Source organism: Taudactylus pleione, unplaced genomic scaffold (assembly GCF_031769625.1).
Source record: "Taudactylus pleione unplaced genomic scaffold, aTauple2 ptg000560l, whole genome shotgun sequence".
Classification (NCBI taxonomy): Eukaryota; Metazoa; Chordata; class Amphibia; order Anura; family Myobatrachidae; genus Taudactylus; species Taudactylus pleione.
Window position 1 is genome coordinate 2,227,752 of NW_028284962.1, and position 26,508 is coordinate 2,254,259.

At 44.2% G+C, this 26,508-nt stretch overlaps 1 protein-coding gene across 1 annotated transcript in view; it reads left to right on the forward strand.

The window, feature by feature from the left end:
* Positions 1-1,158: 1,158 nt before the first annotated feature.
* Positions 1,159-26,508, forward strand: part of GIPC3 (GIPC PDZ domain containing family member 3) — a 107,748-nt gene continuing 82,398 nt past the window's right edge. Inside the window, exons 1-3 of the mRNA XM_088452984.1 lie at positions 1,159-1,570; positions 12,826-13,011; positions 15,803-15,983. Coding sequence (XP_088309110.1) covers positions 1,208-1,570; positions 12,826-13,011; positions 15,803-15,983 — 730 coding nt within the window. The 5' untranslated portion in view covers positions 1,159-1,207. The remainder of the gene's footprint in view (positions 1,571-12,825; positions 13,012-15,802; positions 15,984-26,508) is intronic.

A 26,508-nucleotide genomic window follows, 5' to 3' on the forward strand; every position in this document is an offset into this window, starting at 1 on the left:
CTGCAATGGTTTGCACCAGCATTGTTGACCATAATGACACTGCTGTTTTGTAAGGAGAACCCAGCACACAAGATGGATTAGCAAATGTTGGGAGAGGGGGAGGGGAGTCAGGTTTATAATAAAAATTATCGTAGTAAGCCATTAATAGTAGACGTAGGTGAACAGCACAAATGCTATTGCTTCTCATTTTGTGATCGGCAAATTATTGTGTTTTTGGTTCCCATTCATACATGTAAATTCATGGATAAATCCATCCTATTCTGCAAAATATTACTCCCCTTAATGGGGTATTTGGGCATTCCTGATCTCCCCAACAAGAACAAATTTTTCAAATAAGCTTTTAGTAATTGCACATCAAAGCCATCAAACGTTTAATGAAGTGTATTTAATTCTCTCCCTCAGAGTTTAAGTGGGAATGATATTAACGTTTAAATGTAATTTTATAGAAAACATCACATTGTATAGATGCAAAACTAATAAAGGTTTATCGTAATATTACTTATGTTCACTGTGTCGTTATACATATAAATAATGTCTGTGTGTCTTGGAATCATGGTGCTTCTGATATAGTTCTGTCTTGCATTTTTTTTTTTCTACCTGGCCTTTCATGTTTCTCCACGTATATATTTTTTACTTTGTGCTTTTATAACTGTAATTTACTAGTGACCAACCTGCTCTTCTGGTTGCTGTACTCACTTTTGTCTGTATTATAGATAGGCCTATAGGTTTCTGAGCCTGACCATATATTGTACATGTATGATTATTTTTTTTTGTATATTTTTTTTTTATCTGGTTTCTTCAATATATGACTTTCTGATAGGATTTGTTGTTCATAAGTAAACACCCAGAGGGCATCTTCTATTTCACAGAAAGAAGATACACAAAAACTTGTACACAATGTAGGACACACCTTAAGCAGCTGTATCCACCATTGAAAGAGTTAATTAGTGTTCGTCTAATTGAAAATAAGGTGACATGTCTCCAGAGAGAGCAATTTTCCATGTACATCCCCAGCTGGATTAGTTTTTAGTCATGCCTCAGTGTTCTTTTACCCATGAGTTTTAAGCTGGTGGAGCCTTTGCTGAACAACTTGAGCTGTGGTTTTCAGTTACTAGGTTTTTTTATATTCAGCCAGGGATCCTTTTACAAGGTGTACGCTCCAAAAAGAGCAGCCCAGCATCAATTATTTATCTCTCCCTCCCTAGCTATGTCATTGTTTCCTTCACACACCTTTTTGGCAAAGAGGGGAAGTTGCGCAGGAAGAAGAGTAAAAAAAGAAAGAGAGCAATCGGAAACTGAATTCATGGAGAACGGAGTGGACCCTGACCAGAAAGAATGCAGTGCGCCAAAAGAAACAATACACAAGGCAAAAGAATCTAGACAAAGTGTGCCGGCTGATTCAGCAGCACAAGGCCAGCAAGGACCTCCTCACCCTCCAAGAGTGAGACCAAGGCTGGTATTCCATACTCAGCTGGCTCATGGCAGCTCAACTGGCAGAATCGAGGGCTTCACAAACGTCAAGGAGCTTTATGCCAAAATTGCAGAGGTTTTTAACATCTCCCCAACAGAGGTGAGATTTTCGTTCATTTATGCAAGAACAATTTTTAAATTAGGAAATGTATAACAACACAGGAAACATTAGCCTTTTTAGTCATTTGCAATTTTACTATTATTTATCATTAATATTCTGAATCCAAATTTATTGGCAGCTCATTTTAAACAGAACAATGAGTGCTTTTAAGTGGAGGTTAGAAGTAACCAGTTTTAAAGAAGCATCAGATTATCCTCACATAAGCAGTACATAGTAAATAGAACTTTAAATAAACTATCTCACAGGACATTATATCCTTTTCCATTACATGCACATTCTAGTGGACTTACAGTGCTGCCTACCATGGCAGTTTTTATTGGTATTATTGAAATTCTGTAAAATAGCAAATTCATATACAAGGCATAATAGGCAAGGTACAGGACAAAGTGACAACGCATGCAAGAGGTATGAGGTGTGATGCAAGGAATCATAGGTAAATGAATAGGAGAGGAGAAGAGGACTGCTTGTAATAGCTTAGAATCTAATGGACAGGAATGAAGATGATGAGACAAATGGGAGGGGAGGGGTGGAGGGCTACACATAGGGGTAGATGTACTAATCCTTGGAAAGAGATAAAGTGGAGAGACAAAGTACCAATCAATCCGCTTCTAATTGTCATTTTACAGGCTGTGCTTGAAAAAAAGACAAGCTGATTGGTTGGTACTTTATCCAAGGCTTGATACATTTCCCCCATAGAGAGAATATAGACAGAGGGAGACCGGGCTATGTTGAAATCAGTATAACTTGAGAGCACTGTATGACCAAGCAAAATAGGAAGGTCATGTTTACTGGTATGTTTGCTTTATTTTATTCTTCAGAGGGTGCATTTGCAGTTCCTTAAGTGAACCCATCAATTCATACTAGCTAACTATTTACCTGGTCCGGGAGTTGCCAAAGGGGGAGTCCCAGGTAGGAGGTGAAGGAGGCAAGGTGCTGTGAATTATTTAATTGATGCATTTTGCAGCAGTGTGTAGGACCACGATGATTTGATTCACTGGGAATCACATCATTGAGCCACTGGATCGCACATTTCTCTGGACAAGTGAGTGTATCCAGGATGCTGGGCTACACTCTGGAGTCTGGGAGAGCTCCCCAAGTTTCAGGAATCTCCCGAACATTCCAGGAGAATAAGCAACTACTGTATGCATCAATTCCTATTTCAAGAATTTTAGTGACCTACTCCTTCCAAATCTACACCATCTCTTTTGCAGTATACAGTTACATATGCAGCATTATTTATAACTCCCTCTCCAGTCTTTTTACCACTGATAATAAACAACCCTCACAGTTAACAAATGCAAGTTCCCCTGTACCAATATTGTGCTCTGATAGTATTTTTAAGACATAGGGCCGTATTCAATTGCCGGCGAAAAGTTTTCGCTGATGACGTCATTTCCTGTCGGAAACTGTCCACCGTATTCAATTGCAAAGACTTTTCGCTGGAGCGAAAAGTCTGCGCCTTGTAACCAGCGCCTGCAGCCTTGGTACAGTCCTCCAAAGGTAAACTGCGTCAAAAAAAGTAAAAAATTTACTTAAGATCCCCACCCAAAAAAGTTATTTCGTTTTTGGGGCGAAAAAAACAAAGTTGGGGGACAAAGTTAAAAACTAGCGAAATAGACTCCAGTGGGTCCCCCAAGTATGCCCAAGTTTTTTTGGGGATTGCAGGTGTTTGCTGAAGTTGCGTTTTTTACGTTTTTTAAAACATCACTTTAGTGATTTTTAACCATGTTTGCACCCATTTTCATGTACCCCAAATTTTGGGACTACTTATTTTTGCCAAAAAAAAAAACTGCTAAATGCTATTCTTCACCACTTTTGCAAAGACGCTAAACAGCCCCAATTGAGATCATTTAAGCACCCCAAATACCTTCAGCAGGGGTATCCGGGGGTATCCATAGTGATCCCCCATGTCAGTGCATCTTTTGGGGGTGTCAGGATGATTTCCCCATTTCTGACAGGACTTTTCGCCGATTTGAGTTTCGCCGGGACGCGTTCTCGCGTCCTTTGCAATTGAATAGGGCGAAAAGCGGTGACGAGCGCAATACTTTTCCGGAAGCAAAACAAGCGATGATGGCGAAAACTCCGGCATGCAAAAAGTCAAGGACTTTTCGCCAGCAATTGAATGCGGCCCATAGTGAATATCTTTTACAGTGTAGGAAAGAGCCACAATTCTGAACATTACAGTAGTTGCTCGCTGCAACTATTTACTCGCAGTGTGATTGACAGGCAGGGAGCATTTGGGGGAGGTAACGGGCAGTGGAAATAAAAAACGCAGGTGTGTCGCGTCCATTTTCGGGGTGTGTCACAGCCTGTATCTGCGATTCCTTATGCAATAAAAATGGTTCAGGCGTCGCAGTTCCTGTGGCCGTTCTGCGTGACCATAGGGTTACTCAGAAGACCGATATTCACATAATCTGTGATTGATTCTACGTCTTTGTGTGCAGTTGCTTGGATTTGCAAAGTCGCAGGTTGGCATCCCAGTACATGCCTAAGCGTCTGTTACATTTGCATACTTTGGCACAACAGCTGTGGACGGGATTGCAGCAGCGATGGCATTTGCGTTCATCTCTGAATCAGGTCCAAGTGTGGCTATATATACTTACGGTAGCTCCGGTCTCACCCATAGGGCTGCATGCAAAACTTATTCAGTCCAGGGCGAGATCGGGTAGCGAGGATGGCGAGAGGAGGTGCCGTTGCAACAGCAACCACCCCTTACCCCCTCACGGCTAATTGAATTGAAGCACGAGTTGACGTGTAAATACTGACCTCAATGCCCAAATGCAGTAATGCTCTGTGACTACTCCCCTGCAATGACTGCAAATGTGTGCTCCCTGGCATCGTCACAGGCCGATGGACACACATACCACACATTTTTGGTGTGTAATGGGGACTGAAGTGCTGTCTGCTTTAGAGTAAAAGAATTAGAAGCTGGTAAAAAGAAAATCTTAAAAATGGACTTGGATAACTGGATAAATGTCATTGGCAGATGTTCACTGTATTGTGGCACTGTATCTTGCAGGTAGGCAGTTGCTGCTACAAGAGTTATCTAGGGAACCATGTTGATTGCAGCTTGGAGGAGTTCTTCAACCTCACTTGCAATAGTTTCTGTATCTGGAAGTAGCACTCTTGTGGATAAATGAATAGGATTGCAGGATGAAGAACTTGGGAAACTTCATTTTAGCCTTTCATACACATTTACAGTACTGTGCTGCTGTCATTTGTACCTGATGCAGCAAACAAATTGACCCATTAAAGCAGGGATGAGGAACTTCAGGCCCGGGGGCCGTATAAGGCCCCCGGAAGCATTTGGTTCGGCCCTCTGAGCTTTTTTCTGCTAGCCTCATCTGGCTACCAGGGTGCCTAGAATGGCACCCTGCAGCCAGAATCTATGCAGCAGTGCCGCCGGTTGCAGACGGTCACACCGCTGCCCTTACAGCTCCCCGGAACATCTTCGGGATGCTTCGGGCATTGCTGTAATCACTGCAGTTGTGGCCCCAGCCCTGCGTGATATCACAAGTAGCCTGCACCAGGCCCGCGAATAATGTTATATATATCAAAATGGCCCTCAGCAGAAAAATGGTATGTAGTGATAATTGCGCTAATACAAGGCAATAATGTGTATAAGAAAATTTGTATTACAGATAAGTTGCTAAACATACATTTTAATAACTTTAATAATATAGCATATAAAAATGTAGATTAAAAACAACTTATCTAAAATCAGTGCTGGTGTAATGAACTGATAAGGGATCAGATTTGTAACAATGCTTTAATGGACAAGTCTAAAGTGGATCTGCTGCAAGGGAATCAGATTGCTGGAGAGTGGGACGAGAGCCAGTCACGTACTCATAAGCTGTGGTCAGGGGTAGGCGCAAATCCCAGATGACAGAAAGGATTATGACGTTGCTAGTACTAGCGAATCAGCTGATTCGCTATTGCGCAGTGCTGATTTTGATTTCATTGTTGCATGGACACTCTAGAATATGAGGCTTTGGGGCTGATTCTGAGTTATTCCAACACAAATGACAAGTTCTAGCATACAGCTCATGCGCAGATGCGAATTTACGCATTTTACGTATGTATGTCCTTTTATGAGCCAGAGGGAACTTGGGCATCCAATTTTTCTGTCAGTAAATTGGGCGTTTCTGGGTGGGAACTGTGAGGTGTCAATGCAATTGCATGGAACTGTCCTGACTTGTGGTAGGGGTATAGCTGGAGTTCCCTGTGAGTCATGTGTACAGAGAAGGGAAGGCTGTTTCAATCGGATCCCTTACACCTACTGTCACACGTCGCTCCAGAGACACCAGAATCAGACCCCGTCACTTACCTTTGTGGGCGCTGACCCGCGGTATCTTCCGGCTCCCGCGCTGTGCTCTGCTTCCTCCTCGGGACGGGTCCCGCTGTTGTCCTCTGATGGGTCCCGCTGCTGTTCTACCTCCACGCCGGCTCCTGCTGACTGCTTGGTCCCCACTGCTCACATCCTGGTCCATGGGCGCAGCCATCTTGGATTTGCCCATGTGACTCCACTACCACCAATGAGGAGCCTTCTCCTTCTCTCTCAGCCTACCAGCTCCCAGCATTCACTATAAAAGGATCCCCACTGCTGACACAACTTGCCAGTGCAACAAGCCCCTTAGTCCAACTAAGTGAGCCTCCCCACTGCGCTCTGTAGGTGTTGCAGCCGCTCCAAGTAGCTCCCACACTACCAGCTTCTACACACTGCAGTCCAGCCGCTCCAAGTAGCTCCCAGGCTACCAGCTTCTCCACATGCTTATCCAGCCGCTCCAAGTAGCTTCCACGCTACCAGCTCCTCTACACGGCTATCCAGCCGCTCCAAGTATCTTTCACGCTACCAGCTTCTCCATACGGCTATCCAGCCGCTCCAAGTAGCTCCCACGCTACCAGCTTCTCTACACGGCTATCCAGCCGCTCCAAGTAGCGTCCACACTACCACCTTCTCCCCACGGCTATGCAGCCGCTCCAAGCAACTACCACGCTATCAACGTCCCGATACGGCTCCTTAGCCGCACCAATATCCTTCCGCATTACCCAAATCCTCTTAACAGTCTTCTGCACCCTCTCATGCGGAGAAACTTTATCAAGCCAAGTCTCCTCCAGCGAGCATCTGAGCCGAGTAATACAGGTCCAAGGCCCAGCTCGGGAACAGAGCCTCAAAATCCCACGATTGTGACACCTATCATTGGGCTGATGATAATGCAGATCCTAATGGTGACAGCTGCTATGTTTGGCCTAAAATCAGCTGGCAGCCCGGCTCCCCTCTTGCAGACACACAGTTTCTCGTATTAGCCGCACGGAATCTCCCATTAATATAATGATGTCTATCTAGCTTCCACTACTACCCACAAATACAGCCACTTTGTGTCCTACTCAGACATAAGGTTTATGTGCCTATTAACACACTGTATGATGACAGAGCAGTGGGCATAAGCGAAGCTGGGAAACTGAAGTGGACTGCTCCAGTAGTTCATAATGGACAGATTTGTAGACTTTGTGGTGTGATATGCAACATTTTATTATGTTATGTTGGCCTATTGTCTATCACCAGTTTGACTATCACCACTTGTTTTATAGTGCCTTTTTTATTGCTCCATAATAGTTTGTTATAGTTTTATAACTGTAACTAGTTTTAACATCCTGCCACGTCATTTGCTCTTCTCATGCCATCGGGGGGGAAGTGAACCAATATATCTAACCATTCTAGGGCCTGATTCACTACGGATCAAAATACTGCGTACGCACGCATTTCAACTGGGATAGCAAGCCAAACCACTGCGATCGCAATGCAAACTCAGCACCACATAAGGACGCCCACTTTACCATACACATATCCGTAATATGTGTAGAAGAAGAGCGAAACCATCGGTACAATCTAGTACCATCGGACCCCAACGCACTCTTGCACAAGTCCTGACCTTACTCAGAAATTGCTAACAGCCACGCACGCTATGAGACCTCATACTGCGTATGGCTTCGCAGTGAATAATATATGCACGCCACTGAAACGGCGTGCGAACGCACTGGCACACCTGCGTTCGGCCAACCCCCCATTACCACCCACAAACTGCACATCCTGTCAATCACTCTGCGCAGTCCCGATCGCAGTGGCCAGGTCGCGCACTGCGATGCATACACATGCGCAGAAAACAACAATCGGCCGATTGCGTGTGTATTAGCAACTGCGATCCTTGCTGAATCAGGCCCTTGGTTGGAACCTCGATATGGACACCTATAGTAATGTGAAAAGTAACACAGAGCATTAAGTTAACAATTTAAAATTAGTAATTCTGAAACTTACCAGTCAACCTGCATAATCAACTTTCCAACCCAGCAATATTTATTTGCAACTGTAACTGAAAAAGAAAAGATGTTTTTATAAAATTAATGGTTTTAAAGACAATTTAACTAAATATAAGATAAGTTGTTTTATGTCTCAATCCGAGGATCCCTGTTTATTTGATCATGCTTATGGCTATAGAACATTCTTCATTTATTGCACACGGGTGTGGTATAAAAGATTGACAGTAAGAAGGTCGACATGGACTAAATGTTGACAGATTCAAATTGTTGACACACATATGGTCAACACAAAATTGGTTGACACGTTTATTTTTCTTTTAACCCTATACCCCTGGTGCCTAACCCTCCCTCTAGTGCCTAAACCTAATTGTAGCCTAACCCACACCCATGTGCCTATCCCTCACCCTAACCTTAAAAATGTTGAAAAAAAGACATGTCAACCATTTATTTGTGGCGACCATTTTAACCTGTCTAACTTTTGTACTGTCAACATTTTGTCCCTGTTGACCTATTGTATGTCGACCATCTGATGTTGACGTGTTGACTGACGACCTTTCATCCGGTTCCCATTGCACACATCCCTGATACTGGCATCTTCTAAAAAGGACGCACGCAGCTGACATAAACCATCCATGATTTACCTATGCCCAACATGTTCATAGGCCCCAACCAGCAGCCTGAAATGCTGACATAGTTGTTATTCCATCTGTGGGGACCTAGATATTCAGTTTGTCAATTTCTTCCTAATTCTAGTCCCACCCAGCTGTTTGAGTAATCTTTTCAGTGCTGTGTGAGATTGATTCAAGCAAAATCGGACTTTGCTCGTTACCAAGTACATAAATAAATAAGGTTCCCGTGAGTACTATGGGGTAGATGTACTAAGCCTTGGAGAAAGATTAAGTACCAACCAATCAGCTTCTAACTGTTATTTTACAGGCTGCTGATTGGTTGGTACTTTATCTTTCTCCAAGGCTTTGTACATTTACTCATATTTATAGCTTTTGTGTTAAAACCTGAGTAAAAGCTGTAAAGAGCTGCGTTTACCCTGGGTTTTCTTTATGGATAGTATTACTGCATTTGCAGAATCAGAGCATAGTTGCAGCTCTAGTTGTGTGGATCTTCCCTGCACAGGCTAATAATTTTATAATTTTAAGAATGTGAAGCACAATGGTGTGAATGGGTGCACTTCAGTCACAAAAACACATTTCCTTTCTGATAAATGGTATAACTTGGTAATTGTTTTACAAAAAAATTAAAGCTTATATTAAAGTTTGTATTAAAATCCACATTCACAAGTGTTTAATACACCATTCATTTGCAATATTCTCAAACTGTATAAGTTGAAGAGATAAAACCTTATACTGTATTCGCATAAACAAGTGCACTAAACCATACGATTGCAATATTGTCCATCTGTGCGGATTAGAACATTTCAATTATCAATCTGTTGCAGTCTTTGGCAGATAGTTCTGAGGAGAGAGCTATTTCACTGAAAAACAATAAATGAATCCAAGTTTTTGGAATAATCTGTTTTTCTTCTAAAGAAGAATTCTTGTAATTTTGTGTGTTTACGACAATCCTTTAATGTAGGGGTGGGCAATAAACGGCCCCCCAGATGTTGTAAAACTACACATCCCAGCATGCCCTACCACAGTTTTGATATTTGGCCATGCTAAAAATGTTGCAATGCATACTGGGATTTGTAGTTCAACAGCAGCTGGAGGGCCGCTTATTGCCCACCCTTGCTTTACTGCAATAGTCAGTGATTTGTGATCATGGCCCAATAAGTAATCCGTTCTTAGGGTCTAAAATTGCTCCTTGTTTGTTGGTGTACAGCATGGTTGGCCAACCCGCGTCTCTTAAGGTTATGCATACATGCCTACCCTCCCGGTTTTCGCGGGAGGCTCCCAATTTTTCGGGTAACCCCCTGCACCCCCGGAAGGGTAGGCATTTTTCCTGCATTCTTCCCACTTCCTAGTGAAGTGGGCAGAATGGGGAGAATTTTCGCGGCGATCGCGGGTCCCCGTATAGGGGACTGGGCTTAATGACGCGATTATGCTTAATGATGTGACCCGTCAGGCCCCGCCCCCATCACAGCCCACCTGCTTGTCCTCCCCAGGCTTCTCCTGGGGAGGACAAGCAAAAGGTAGGCAAATATGAGGTTATGTGATGCAGCTCCCCTCACTGGAACTGTGAACGCTGGCTAAAGATCGTCACCCACGATGTGAGGAGCCTGCCCTGCGCATCTGCTGGACCTAGTTAGATCCAGTCAGAGGCAGCGGGAGCCAGAGCCAAAGCCAGCGTGGTCAGGTAAGTAATGGGCTGGGGGCACTGCATAAGGGGCATAAATACAGGGGGTCCTGCATAAGGGGCACAAATACAGGGAGCACTACTTTAGGGGGTACGAATGCAGTATTTTCAATTTGCTGGGCTCGTCCCCACTGTGACTAAAAACGGGGGTGTGACACAAGGTCATGCTCCTGCACATGTCATACCAAAGGCGTGCGCACATAAATGGGCCGTGGCCTTCAGCGTGCGCATGCTATTTGCTCTTTAACTTGACTACAGATATTTTGGGGCTCTTTGCCTCTGACTGGTTGGCCACCCGTGGCGTACAGTATATAATATAAGCAATATACAGGTCATTTGATTGGTAGTTATAGGTGGTATCACTGAATGTGCAGCGTTGTTCCTGAAGCTGCACTGTAGATGCAGCTTTTGGGACAGCTCCGTGATTCCGGAGCACCGCTATAGAAAGACTTTAGGAAGCATCTGTGTGCTTGGTAGATATCTTCAAACGGAAGAGCTAAGTTGCCAGCTTGTATAGGGGTCTATTTATTTTTATGCCTATTCTCCGTGCAAATCATGCAGAAACAGTAGTGATAATTTAAATTTACTTTCTATTTACGAAAACTGAATTCTGGTAACACAGGATAGAATTTTTTCAATAGGAACTGCAGTCATTGACAATTTACCAAGCTCTGGAAAGCTAGCGTTTCCTCGGGGAGATATCTTCATATGTATGCTCAGGACACAAATCTCCTTCACCACTGCGATAAGCATACAGTAAAGAATATTGTGATGGGGACAAGTCATTGCTGGGACAGCCTCCTATTGAACGCACTATCCCAGCATGTCTTACATGATAAAAGGGCACATAAATTAATTTATCACTGTGAACATGGCAAAAATGTGGGCATCAATAAAAACGTGACCTAGTTCCATCTGTTCTGATCTCCCATTTTTTCTGTGGCAATTACATTGTTCTGTGCTCTCTCTAAGCAGCCAGCCTGAGATAGAAATACCTAGATATTAATACAAGATAACACTATGATACATACTGACAAGATATTTTGGGCCCTATTCAGCAATCAAATTTCTACTTAAATAATGTGGTAATGAGCGTTTCTGCAACATAATGTATACCCAGCTCGCACTGTAGAGAGCAAGTCTTTGCTTTTTACAGCTTTGTACTTTTCTTTTATATTCAGCAAGTATGAATAAATATGCGGTATTCACAGCAATTTACCTCCAAGGTGCAGGGATTAATGACGCGAAAAGTCTGGCACTGCACCCCATCACCGCCCATCTGCTTCTCTTCCCTGGGCTTCTCCTGGGTTTGAAAAACAAGAAGTATGCAAGTATAAACTGAGTCTTTTCAGGTTTTGGTAATCGCTGTCCTTGCGTGTTGTATCCCCGTCATTTTGTAGAAGATCTCTCTGCTGCTTGTTAGCCTCCATAGGCTTAAAGCGGTTTACGCCATCTGAAGAAGGTGCAAACCAACAGGGGCAAACACGCTTTCGGAGTTTGGTACATAGGGGTAAGATCGTAGTCCCCATTGATAATAATGGGGACTGCAATATGCAGTTTTAATTGGTACTCTGCCAGAGATTTCTGTGAAATCTCATGCATTGTGCTATTAGTACATAGCAACAATCGAGATATGTTAGTCACTATCCATGGCAAAAAATTAATATCCTCTATAATATTTTTTCTGTTAAACCAAATGAAGATCAATTATATTAATTTAAGCTGTTGTACTAATGCTGTGAACTGGAAATACTAATGAAGTGATATATACTGAGCAGGTTGGGTACAATATCCCGGCGATAACCATCCCGACGGTCACAATACTGGCAACAGAATTCAGACGGGCAAAATGGCAACAAATTTTATTGACTATTCCAACCATAACTCACCACTCCCCCAGCCTTACCCTAACCATTCCTTACCTCAACCTAACATAACCCTCCCCCTAGTCTCTAACCATAACCATACTCACGTTGGGATTCATCTGTATTTTGCCCGTCGGGATTCTGCTGCCGGTATTGTGGCCGTCAGGATCATCACCACTGGGATCCTGACTACATCCCTTGGAGTCTCCAACTGAGACATTGATGATGAATGCCCAGTAATGTAAAAGTGCGACAGACCACAGACACCCTTTACGTTTATGAAACACAAGTAGTAAATTAAGCAGAGCACGGCAATTCTCACTTAGTAATTAATAATTAATGGGATAATAGAAGCATTAATTAGTAAAGTTAATTGTAATATACTGAATCAAGATTAATGAAATTATGTTTCACATAATTTATTCTCCTCGATGTGCAGTAATTATTCTTTTTTAATGGTAAAACTAGCCTGGCTTTGCCTTAAAAAAACAAAACAAAAAAAAAGCCCACTATAAATCAATTTCGCCACTATCCACTAATAGCAGGCTATTACATCAGGGCCAGAATGTTTGTGTTAAAGATTGAGGTTAAACCTGTGGATTTGGTGAATTTTGGAAGAAGCAGGTTGTCTATTGATTTCTCTTACGCTTATACTCATCGGGAAGATTTCACGAGAAATTTGTAGAAACAAATTTGTCCCCTGAGCCTAAGTCAGTAAGCTATGGATTTTCTCCCTCGCAGATCTTGTTTTGCACATTGAACACACATAAAGTGGATATGCAGAAGCTTCTTGGAGGTCAGATTGGTCTGGAAGATTTTATCTTTGCACATGTTAGAGGGGAAACCAAAGAAGTGGAGATAACCAAGACAGAAGATGCTCTGGGCCTTACCATCACTGATAATGGAGCAGGATATGCTTTTATAAAGGTAAGATGTTGCAAATGTATTACATTACATACTTTTTATCTAAACATGAGGTCATAAATGTTTATATAAATAAATTGTTTAAAGTGATAAATGTAAAAATATATGTAAAGGTAGAAGATTCAATAAAATACAGTATATAATGGCAACATATTCCCATGGGTGGCATAGCTGAAATGGTGTATACCGATTTATTTAAATTTTTTTAATTAATAGCATTAATTAGCATTTTTTTGTAGTTTCCCAAACAGATGCTTCCTAAAACACCTTCCTCAGGCTTTCTCTTTATACCCCAGGAGAATATGCCAAAACATGTCATTATTTCACCTTCCTTAGTCAGTGGCGCCACTAGGGGTGCGGATCTCACCGGGTGTCACCCTCCAAGGGGGTAACACCAAAATGTTGGCTCCTCTTCAGAGACCGGGAGCTGCACTGTGATGTTATTGTGCAGCACTCTGCACCTGGTCAAGAGGAGCCGGCAGTGCGGGAAGAGCCTCTGGGGGGCAGCCTGGCATCTTCCCCAGAGGGATGAAACTGGGGACGTGCCGCAATGTCACGCCTTTTCCCGTGAAGGGACGCCCCCTTTTCGGGCAAAGGGTAAGGGGGGGTCTATTTTGCACTCCAGTTGTCACCAACCCCAGTGACGCCACTGTCTCAGTGAGGTCATCTGTATAGCTCTTCACAGGTTTGTGTTTTGAGACCACAGAGTGGGATCATGGGTAGCTCCAATATTTTACCTCTTTTTTTCAGCAATAGCTAAGTAAGGGAGATGTATTAAAATGTTAGTTATGTCTTATGTCGGGTACACACTGGACAATATATTATTCCTGCAGCACAGCCGATGTCAGATATATCTGCACATATATTTCATCTCATCTTGCTGTGTGTGCAGGCGACCCGCCGACCGCCCATACACTTGCTGCAGGGTCCGCTCGTGAAATTGCCCGCCCAGTTGTGATGTCAGCGCAGACACATCAAGTGACCGATCAGTAAGTGTGTGTCGCTTACCTGATTGGCCGCACTGTAGGTGCGATGGCAGGTCGGCATATAGATCGGGCGGGTGTGTAGCCAGCGATGTAGGATGTCTTAGTGCAGCAATATATTTAAAAGAAAGCCACGGAGAGGTGTCGCGGTAAATCACCCGTCTGACGATCTCTGTTCCGCCCGTATCACATCAATCTAGTGTTGCTATAATACGTAATGTCTCCTGGGCAGCCTCACTGCACATAAGTAGGATCTCGAAAAACCGAATGAGATCTCAGTACAAGTAAACCATGCATACACGAGGACATGCGGTGGCGGAACATGTAAGTAACCATAGCACCATCATCAGATGGCACTATGTGTAATTAGACAAGCAATGAAAAGTTCAGCTTTTTGGTACTTAATAATTAAGAGAACCAGAAGGTGCCGCTGGAGAAATCTCTGATATTTCCATGGACTGCATTTTAATACATTTTTGAGAAGCAGTAATAACCCATTTTTTGGATGATAATGCAGAAAAAAGTGTTTTTCACCGCTTGATACATTTTCTTCAAAGTGTAAAATTTGTATACTGTAATAGCATCTGCAAAGATCTTCATTTACTATGTACTTGTATATATGCTATGTGTTTATGTACTTTAGGTCAATGGCTGGGGATAACACAGTTTTTAAATCAAAACTCTGGAGCATGACAGGGAGTATAATCAGGGCCGGATTGAGGGCCACATGGGCCTGGAGCTGAAAATTACCAAGGGCCTTTTATGAGAAGCAGAGGAGGTGTGTGTGGGTGTGGCCAGTGCCATGTGGGCATGTACACCCCTATACTCTCAGACCCAATGTCTCCCTAAATATGTAAAAGAAAAAAAATGCTTAATTTTGTGAGGTAAATAGAAATACAGTTTTTATACTTATGATTTATGGCCGACTGTGTGTAGAGCAGATGACCAGTCAACATCATGTTGTCATGACAATGGGCCTATTTTTATATGGAGGCCTGGAGCTGTAGCTCCATCCGCCCCATTGCTAATCTGGCCCTGAGTATAATAGGGGAGGGAGTATGACAGGGGAGACTGCACATCCCTGACCTATATAATGTGTTATAATTATTAAATAGCAAAGGTAATCATATGATTGTTTGTTGTAGATGCTAAAGTAACCTCATTTTGTAACATTTTGTGTACAAATATACAGTATAATGGGTCTGCATTAGTTATGTAAGGAGGTTTTATATGAATAAGATCTAGAACTAACCAGCTGCTAGTTATTGGTTATGCTCGGGTTGGGTATGAGATCCAATCGGTCGGGATGCTGTTGGTCAGAATACCGACAGCGGCATCCCGACAGTCAGAATGCCTAAACCTAACCTCCCCCTCCCTGCACCCTAAACTTAACCCTCCCCTTAATGCCCAACCCCGCACCCTAATCCTCCTCCTAACTCCCGATACTTGCTTTCGGGGTGCCGACGGTCGGGATTCTGGTACGGGCTCCCGACGCTGCTATTTCACCCATCGGCATCCCGCACACCAGGATGCTGACTACATCCCGTTATGCTCAAGTAATGTAAATATCCTCTATAGTAACAAGCAACCGTGAAAATAATAATGTATGTTCATGGCATCACCAAACACAAACTTTTCCTTGCTAGAAGAGATTTATGAAATTTAGCCCTGGAAGTGAATTATTTATTTATACAGTATATCTGTAATAGAAGGGTACATCAGAACATCTATCATGCCAATGGTTGGGTTGAATGGATGAAAAGTACTCTTGAATTTCTGCTTTATGACCTCCTTACTGTTGCTCTAATTAGAGAATCAAGGAGGACAGTATTACTGACCGACTGAAGACTGTCAATGTCGGGGACAATATTGAAGCCATAAATGATCAGACAATTGTTGGATGCCGACACTATGAAGTGGCAAAGATGCTGAGAGAGCTCCCGAAATCTGAGACATTCACACTTCGTCTGGTTCAACCAAAACGAGCATTCGGTGAGTAGGTAAAAATATGCATGGTGAATGTTCTCAGGGATCTATGTACTAATAATCTTGGTCCAGCTGCGATTATTCTCTATCCATATTGCCGGGGATATTTTCTTTTTTTTTTTTTTTTTTTAACAAATTTATTTTAGAGTTTACAAAGATAAAATAGTACAACAATACATCCATAGGCAAAAAAGATATTGGGAATATTCAAAATACGGAATTGCATAGTAACATATAGATACGTGTATATCTATCAATATATTGATCTGAAAATAAAAAAACATAGGAAGAGAGCAAATCTAAATTGAAGGAGCATAGAAAAGAGGATAGGAGAGAGAAGAAAAAGAGAGGAAGAATAAAAGGAAGAGAAGAGGATGGTGGGGGTGGGGCATGGTAAGTACAAAGGAGGCTGAATCCGGGTCCATATTACACTTTGAAAAAACCTAAACGAAATTCACCATGGCAGAATGAAGAAAAAGAAAAAATAAGTAGAATAAATAAATAAAATAAAATGAAATGGATACATTGTATTCGTTAAAGCAGGAGATCCGAGAAGCGTGAGGGCAGGGTCCCATGTGGTGTGCTGCTATTATATAAGAACCAGTCACACCAAACCATAAGAAACTTATGAGTGGTATTGTGCAGATGAGCCAATATCTTCTCCATGGCCGCCACGTGCCAAATTTTATTTATCAGTTTTTGGCGAGGAGGGTCAATGCCTTTCCATTCTTTAGCAATTAGACATCGAGCTGCATTTAAAATATGTGACGAGAGTTTATCAGCATGTTTGTGAAGGCCCTCAAGTGGACAGCCAAGGAGGAAAGACCAGGGAGACTTGGTCAGTGGTACTTTTAAGAACTTCTGATAGGAGCCTGGCAACCCCATCCCAGAATTGGGCTATTTTAGGGCACGTCCACCATATGTGTAAGTAGGTACCCCTCACGTCACAACCTTTCTAACATCGGTCAGAGGCGAATGATACATTCTGTGCAGATGGGCAGGTACCATCTAAACCTTGTATGCACTTTCCTTGATTAAGGAGAAAATAGAGGGGGTGCGGGGGAGGGCGCCCGGCTCTACTGCCGCTGAACAGCCCACAACCAGTACTGCTTCTTTGAGTTAAAGAGGGAGGCGTTCTGACCTGCCGCCGACCAGCACTTCCTCCTACCCGCTCCCCATTAAAGGAGGAGGGCCCACCCGGGCCGCTCCACTAACCTACAGGACACGCTGTTAAAGGTGCGCGTGACGTCACGCCACGTCACTGGAGGGTGGGTGCCACGGCGCGAGCTGCCAGAAAGGTAGAGAAGAAGTAAGAAGAAAGGTGTGGACTCTTCAAAGAAGGAGATAACTTAAGGTAAGTAGGTGGGAACAAGCTGGGCAGGGCAGATGCCACGTTAACGTGGTGACAGGCTTTAAAATTTTTGGCCAAAACCTTTTTTTTTTCTAGGAAAAGGCAGTGGAGAAAGAGGGGGAGGGAGGGGGAGGTGGAAGTCCGAGGAGGGGGGTGGGCATGCCTAATTTGTCAGTATCGGGCCCTACAATTTCTGATGGCTGCCCTGAAGGGGGTACCACAAGAATTAGCTTCAATGTTTACCCACCTAGGTATCTGGGAAGATGCAAACCAACTATTACCTGACTTAGATGGGTAGCATAATAATAAAGATTAACATCAGGGAACCCATTGCCTCCATTTGTAGTAGGGCAACGAAGAGTAAGAAAACTGATACAGGGAGGTTTAGAATTCCATACACATTAGACAAACCACCTGTGTAATATTAATAAAAGTAGATTTAGGAACAGTAACAGGGAGGGTCTGGAAGAGGTAGAGTAGTCTAGGCATAAGGTTCATCTTAATTGCCACTATCCTGCCCAACCAGGAAATTATTAGATCCTGTCATCTAGGAGGTCCAGTTTAAATGTTTTAAGCATAGGGGGAAAATCAGCTGAATATAGGGTGTCATATCTACTTGTTATATAAACTCCCAGATATTTTATTTTAAGAGATCCAAGGCCATGGGTGAGATATTGAAGGCAAGAGACTCACTTTTAGAAAACTTGATCTTGTAGCCCATAGAGAACCGTAATCAGCCAAGATCTGAAAGAGTTTGGGAAGAGACGTATGAGGAGAGGGATATTTTCATTTTTAATGAAAATAACCCCGCTATGTTGCAGTAACCTCTGTCCCTGCGAGTTATATCCCTGGCATATGACAATGTGCAAACGCACCATATACATATAATCAATACATAAACTGATGCAGAAACTGCAGCTTTTGCATAATTTTCTGTAACAAATAGCTTGATACAATGGCCCCTTAGTAGTATATAATCAGCATTCTTTTGGGGGTAAATAGTATTATTTAAAAAAAATGTATTTTAATTTTTGTATCTTTAGGAAGAGTTCAAAACTCCAATGTTTCTAAGTGAATTTTAACAAGGATCCATAAATAGAAGAGTGAAACTACAACTACTAATCATTGCGTTTAATTTCATGTTATACCGCAGGTGTGTTATTCTCCTATGTGTGTTAATGTCCAATGCCCATAGGTGGAAAGTTTTGACCTCAGATGTTGACAGTGTATTCAACTTGCTGGATTGCCCTCACAGCATTAACGGTGCTTTGTGTGTCATTAATTATTCAGAACATGCCATGATAATCCCAGCTTACCCCATGGGTGTTGCTACTTACTTTGGAGGTAAATTCTGTCTTTAGCAAATATAATATATCACCAAAATCTCTGTTATATAAGGTCCCACCTATGTCTGTGTTTATAGTACAATACAAATGGGACCAGAAACATATCCTCTATAATGAAATCTTCCAACCAGAACAAATGTTCTGCTTCCGATCATCCAGCTAGATTTTTTATTGCTGAAATAATGTAAATGGTGATTTTATTTTTTAGAATAAACTGTTTGAAAAAAGGTCATTACAATAGTAATTGTAGAGAGAATATAGCATATTCACCACCAAGTACACAAGTCATGTTGAAGGATCTGAACATCTTTTAAATTGAAAATACATCTTTTAAAGTAACATTTTCTTTTCTGGAAATATTATGGAAACAGTCACTGTTCACAGAGCATACACCTTATTTGCATTAACAAAAATTAACACATGAGTACCTGACAAGAGTCCAACTTTTTAGCACCCAAAAGTGGCATTAACCACCATTCAAGGGGCAGGGTCTTGGTGGATCAGAGGGAAACTCAATGAGTTTGAGACATGGCCTAAGTTTTTCAGAGTTTCTACCTTCGAGCGTTGGAAAGTATTTAGGTGCTTTTGCTTCATGAGAGTTAAGCATAGTAAAAATTTATACACATTACACTTAGTTGATCATAAAAATGACAAAATAGCTACAGCTTTTTGAAATATATTATGAAGGTGTTGATGGAAATTAAGATTTCTTCTTCGGGTTCCATAGGGTCCATAGGAATTACCTTGGGATATGTAGTTGGACGGCGTCCAATGCACCAAACAGCAAAGCTTTGGAGCTCCCAGCATGCACTGGTCCTCCTCCCTATATCCCCTAGCCACAGACATTCAGTTGTTTTGTTTGGCGCGCGGCAAGACGCACCTGTTATACAGTGGTGCTGCTAGACAGTCCTAAGCTATTTTTATTTTTTTCTTACCTTAAGTTATGAAACTTCATGAGTTTAGCAGTACCGACGCCAGGATTGATGCTCTACTGCGGTTCCATCTACCTCCGCCGATGGCCAATACACCAGATCGCTGTGTGCCCTCAGTGTTTTTTCGGCCGGCCTCAGCATGGCTTAGCTGGCGGCCGGAAGACGCTGAGGTCCTGGACTGCAGTCGGGGAAACGGAGATGTCAGGTAAGGATTCCCTTCTGGGCATCATGCGCGAGCAGTCCCCAGCCTCGGGTGTTGGGACGCATCAGAGGCCGCTGCATGTGAAAGACGTTCTGAAAAACCGATTCCTCACTTCGGCGGCCAGGGCCTTATCGTCTGTTGCCAGGGATGGGTGGCAATATGCACTAGTGCGCACTGATCGGCGTCTAGCCACTTTGTAGTGCAGCGTACCCGGCCGTCAAAGACGCAGCTTATGGCAGACTGGCGCTCCCCCAGCCGCTCCTCCCACCAGATGCTAACTTCCGGCTAGGATTCCAGCGTCTGGTATAAAGGACCTCAGGGAGGACAGAAACCTCCCGTGGAGCAGAAGGGCAAACTCATAAGAAGCATGAGAAGTGCGCAGATTAGCGTTTGCCCGGCGGCTGCAGCGGAGTTCTCAGAGGTTTGGGTCTTCTCTCTTTATACCTCTCCCTTGGGTTTGGTATATAGCATACTTTATATCCTACCTTCCTCCTTCTGGGGTTGGTTTAGTTGATTGAGTACACATTGCTGACGCAGTTGCGCGTCTTCATGCATTGAATGTGACTGTGTGTCAGCTGCTGTATGTACACTGCCTATGTTTCACAAACTGTCCGCGTTATTACTATTCCTTTGTTTCCCCTTGTCCGTTTGAAGGTATGGTGCATCACTGATAGTAAACAATCACATTACTTTGTATTGCATTGTTCTTTCAATTATGTCAGTTGATAAAGAACTAAGGACCTCATTCAGACCCGGTTGCAAGCGCTGAGCGCTCACAACCGGGTCGATGTTTAGGCCCTGCGCACGCGCAGCGGCCGCACTGCGCGTGCACAAGCCCCGGAGCGAGAGAGAATTTCTCTCGCTCCGGAGCTCACTACAAAAGGGGCGGCTGTTGATGTTGATCGACAGCTCGACCCGTTTTGTAGGAGTGGCGGGGGGGGGTTTCACAAACGGAAACGCCTGCCGTTTTGTGGGCGGCCGCACTGACATCAGCAGTGATGTCAGTGGAGAGCTTCCTGCTCGATCAGAGCAGGAAGCTCCCTGGAGCTTGCGGTTGCCAAGACCCAACCTTAGGGTCTCGTCGCAAGCCCCGATGGTCGCGATGGTCTTGACCATCGCGACCATCAACCTGGTCGGTCGCTAAAGCTTGTTGGTGTTAACCCACAGCTTAGCTAGCGACCAGGAGGCCGCACTTAAAAAAACAAGCGGCCGCCCTCATTCAGAGCGAGCGCTCGCTTTTTGCGACCGCCTCTGTATGAGGGCCTAAGTTCTTCAGTACTGGTGTTTTGTAAGTCATCTGTTACAGGCTTATCAGAACAGGATGTGAATCTGGAAGGGTTCTGTAAAAATTGCAGTAAACAGGTGCCTGGTGGGTCTGTTACTACTGCGGAACCTTCTTGGGTGGCTGTCACTCCAGAGGTACTGTCTTTCTTAATAATCAAGGTCACAGAGGGGCGGACTCCAGCTATGGAGTTACCTCAGGCTATGGGGTTCTCACAGCGGGCTCTCCCTATGGGGATACCACCGATGAATGTTGGTTGGCCTGGGGTGGGTGGCCCCAATCAAGGGGTTTGGTCCTCTCAGGGGCCTAGGAAAAGAGGGCATAAGAGTCATCATATGTCTCCTCAAGAGTCAGACCCGGTTGATTCATCAGAACTGGATTCTCTGGTTTCTGAGTCAGGCTCGTTGAATGATAATTACCATCCGGATGGATGTACCTGCCTTGGTGAAGGCAGTGAGGTCTGTTTTCAATATACCGGCCTCTAAAGAAGTGGTCTTTAGATGTCAGGCTGTGGCGAAAGATTATTTTCCGCACTCAGGGCAATTAACAAATCTTTTTTCTGAGGCATGGGAGACCCCTTGCAAGTCTTTTTCGTCTACTAAAAAGATTGCAGCTAGGTACCCATTTGCACTGGGAGGTTTCCCCCACAATAGACGCTCATATTACTAGAGTGGTTAGGAGCGCTATATTGCCTATCCCAACGGCGACTTCCCTAAAGGACGGTGTGGATCGGAGGCTGGACAGTTATCTGAAGACAATATTTTCCTTATCATGGGCAATTACCAGACCAGCCACGGCGATAGCCTGGGTGGCTAAGGCAATGGAAGATTGGACTAAATCTTTGGCTGAGACGATTGTAGACCCAACAAGAGTTTTTGCTGGGTCAGATACAGGAGACTTCTGTATACTTGGGTAAAGCAGGCATTGATGTAGGTATAGTGGCATCGAGAGTGTCTGCTAATTCAGTGGCAGCCCGAAGGACCATATGGTTGAAACCCTGGAGAGCGGATCCAGGGTCTAAAAAGGCGCTAGAATCCTTGCCATTCACAGGTAAGGTGCTCTTTGGTCGAGCATTAGATGAGATTATGACATCACTGGCTACACCAAGGTTGGCAGAATTACCGACTACCTCTATGTCCAGAAGACAGTGGCTGTCCCGGTCCTTTTGGTCACAAGAGGCAAAGAAACAGTCCTCAGCTAAGAGCAGTCTCAGAGAAAGGGACCGCCCAGAAAGTCCTGGGCAAGCAAGCATCCAACTTCTAAACCAGACGGTAAGCCTCCTGGCTGATGGGGCAGGCCTCCCACTGGAGGATGTCAGGGTTGGAGGCTGACTGCTACAGTTCTCCCGGGCCTGGCATCGGACGACCACGGATGCCAGGGTATGGGAAATGGTAGTTCGCTGCTATGCCATATCATTCAGATGCCGCCCCCCTTGGAGGTTCGTGGTTACGGATTTATCGGGGGACCCAGTCAGAGTTCAGGCCTTCCAGGATTCAGTGGATGCCCTTCTGAAGGCAGGGGTTGTTTTCCCAGTCCCTGTGACGGAACAGGGAATGGGTTACTATTCAACCTTATTTTTTATCCAAAAGCCCAATGGGTCGTACAGACCTATTCTAAATATGAAATCCTTCAACAGGTTTGTCAGGACACCAAAATTTTGCATGGAGATTTTACGGTCAATCATGCTGGCAATGGAACCAGGGGACTTCATGGTTTCACTAGATATTCAGACATACCTGCATGTCCCAATCACAAAATCCCACCAGATATTTCTCAGGTTTGCAGTAAATCAACAGCATTTGCAGTTCCAGGCACTATCTTTCGGGCTAGCCACAGCTCCAAGGGTTTTTACGAAAATAATGGCGATCATGACGGCCTATGTCAGGCGTCAGGGAATCAGAATCCTGCCATACCTGGACGACCTTCTAATAATTGCTCAGTCGCAGGAGACATTACTGTGTCATCTACGAATGACGGTAGCTTGCCTACAAGAGCACGGTGGGTGATCAACTGGAAGAATTCTTCTCTATCACCAACCCAGCGGATGGTGCACCTGGGAGCAATACTAGACTCTGGGCAATAGAGGGTCTTTCTGCCGGAGGACAAAATTGTGATCCTACAGGCACGAGTACACAGTCTACTGAGCAACCAGGTAGTATCTGTCTAGCTGGCATACAGTTGCTGGGCTCCATAGTAGCCACGTTCGACATGGTGGCTTATGAGCAATTCCACTCCAGAGTCCTACAACGGTGGATCTTGGCGCAGTGGGATGGTCAGCATCATCATATAAAATGACAGATGATTCTGATCTTGCCAGAGGTTCGTCTCTCCTTAGCCTGGTGGCTGGAAGTGACTCATTTAAACAGGGGTCATCCGTTGTGGATCCCGGGATGGGTGCTCCTCACCACAGACGCAAGCCTCAGAGGATGGGGAGCAGTCATAGGTCAGCACACTTTCCAGGGAATATTAACAAACCTAGAAAGCCATCTGCCAATAAATGTATTAGAGCTCCGGGCAGTGCACAGGGCACTTCTTCAGGCGTAGGACCTTCTTCGGGGCAGACATGTCCAGATTCAGTCCGACAACATGACGACAGTGGCCTATATAAACCATCAGGGAGGCACACGAAGACCAGCGGCTATGAGAGAGGTGGCAGGGATTCTGTTGTGGGCAAAGAGCCATCTTCCAGCGATAACAGCTGTGTTCATCCCAGCAGTGCTCAATTGGGAAGCAGACTTCCTAAGTCACCAGGATATACACGCTGGAGAATGGGCTCTTCATCCGGAGGTGTTTCAAACTCTGGTGGACAAATGGGGTCTACCAGAGGTAGACCTGATGGCATCATTTCACAATTACAAGGTCCCCAAGTACGGGTCCAGGACAAGAGACTCCTCAGCAGCCTTTGTGTACGCTCTATCAGTAAGATGGAACTTCAAACTGGCATACCTGTTTCCTCCGATCTCCCTCCTCGCAAGGGTGGTCAGAAAGTTCAAGCAGGAAGGTGGCAGGGTAGTGCTAATAGCTCCTGCCTGGCCCAGGAGGCATTGGTTTGCGGACCTGAAGTGTCTATCATTAGACAGTCCGTTTCCACTGCCTCTGCGACAAGACCTGCTAAAGCAGGGTCCATGTCGTTACCAGGATTTACTCCAACTGGCTTTGACGGCTTGGCTCTTGAGTCTTCCGTGTTAAAAGCCAGGGTTTTTTTTTCATCTGTGATGCAGACAATGCTTAAGACCGGCCTCTGCGCGCATATATCACAGGGTTTGGCGGTCATTTTTCCTGTGGTGTCATAACAGGAAATATAACCCTAAAATATTTAAGGTGGCTAGAGTGCTGGGGTTTCTCCAGGTCGGATTGGCCTTGGGTCTCCACCTGGCCACCTTGAGAGTTCAAGAGTCGGCTTTGACGGAGTGGTTTCAGTGCAAAAATGCTTCTCTGTCGGATGTCAGAACATTCATGCAGGGGGTACTGCGACTGCAACCTCCATTTATCCCACCGTTGCACCGTGGGATTTGTCTCTGGTTCTCAGGATGCTTCAGACACATCCCTTTGAACCCTTGGATAAAGTAGATTTGAGATGGCTGGCGGCGAAAACACTTTCTCCTGGCCATCACGTCAGCTCGTAGGGTGTTTGATCTGGCAGCTTTGTCATGTAGCTCCCCTACTTGGTATTTCATCCGAATAGAGCTGTCCTCCGTACCAAGGTGGGCTGTCTCCCAAAGGTAGTTTCCTGTTTCCATATTAATGAGGAAATTGTGGTGCCGGCCTTCCAGACTTCAGGCCTGTCTACAGGCGAAGCTCTACTTGATGTGGACTGAACTAAGTCCGTCAGGAGAACAGAATCATTGTTTGTGTTATATGGATTCCACAAAAGAGGCTGGCCAGCCAACAAGCAGGCGTTGTCTCGCTGGCTTCGTATGACCGTCATGGGCAGTAAGACAAGGGCGCCTCTGCTGAACAACTGAGCAAGGCGGCCACCTGGTCTTCTGTTAGTACGTATATAAAGTTCTAAGCATCCCAGGATGCTTCCTTTGAGCAGCAGATTCTCCTATCTTCTCAGGAGTGTCCCCACCCCTAAGGACTGCTTTAGGACGTCCCAAGGTAATTCCTGTGGGCCCTATGGAACCCGAAGAAGAAATACAGAATTATGGTATGAACATACCTGTTGATAATTCTTTTTCTTCAAGGTCCATAGGGTCCACAGGCCACCCTCCCTGACGCACCTGGCCTCAGAGGGATCCTATTCTTAAACTATATATCATAAGATTCCCTCTTCATATGTAGAGTGTTTCTGGTGAAATGTTTCTTCCTTCTCCATCCTCTGTCTCCTTGTCGTGAGGATTAGTCACGAACTGAATGCCTGTAGCTGGGGGCGAGGGATATAGGGAGGACGACCAGTGCATGCGGGGAGCTTCAAAGCTTTGCTGTCTGGTGCAATGGACGCTGTCCAACTATATATCCCAAGGTAATTCCTGTTGACCCTATGGACCTCGAAGAAAAATAATTATCAACAGGTATGTTCATACCATATTCTGTATTTACTGTATACAATACATAAAGTTTGTTGTATGTTTCAATTAGTAGTACTTTATTGTTGGCAAGTTCTAAACAAATTCAAATGTCATATAAGTAATTTATTTGTGAAGTTCTGTAAAATGTATTAATCAAAGCCACTAGGTGGAGCACTTACCTTGTGAAAGATATTGAAATACTGAGTATGAAGAATGTATGGCTAGTTTTGTGTGATTACTTTCACTGTACACAGTACAATACACTGCTCATTGCTCAAGTAATTCTGTAATGACAGCCTATATGGCAGTGAAGGCAAGAGTTTACACTACAAAGCTCCAAACATTAGTAACTTGGAATCGGGACACGTGTGATCTTGTGGTGTGACCGCATCGTATTGATCAAAGTCACTCCCCTACACAGAAGCTCCATGTTATTGCAGCACACACTGTACAGTAGATACCTCACAATTTCCTGCAATTTGGGATGAATACGCTGATTGTGGGACAGAAGGACACTCCCCACAAATTTTGGCTGTCCTGCTGAAACTAGGAGAAATGGGAGGAATGTTGCACTAGACAAGTCAACCATGATGACCTATCCCACAGATCAAAGATAAGAGTGAAGTTGTGGCAAAATGTTTTCACATAAATACAATGTTGTGGCAGAGTACCCATGTTACAGAGGTATAATGCTTTGGGTAAACAAATTTTGAGTTCACACCGAAGAATGGCGTTTTGCACTATATTTGTATGTTTGCATTTTGCTAAATTTATAGCCTATGAATCATACCAGATTGCTCTTCTGGACACCTGGAAGAATAGACAAGTCTCCCACAGACCCGTAGACATCGCCCACTTCCTGAGTGAAGTGGGCAGGATGGGTGGCTTAATTATGCGATTTGCACTG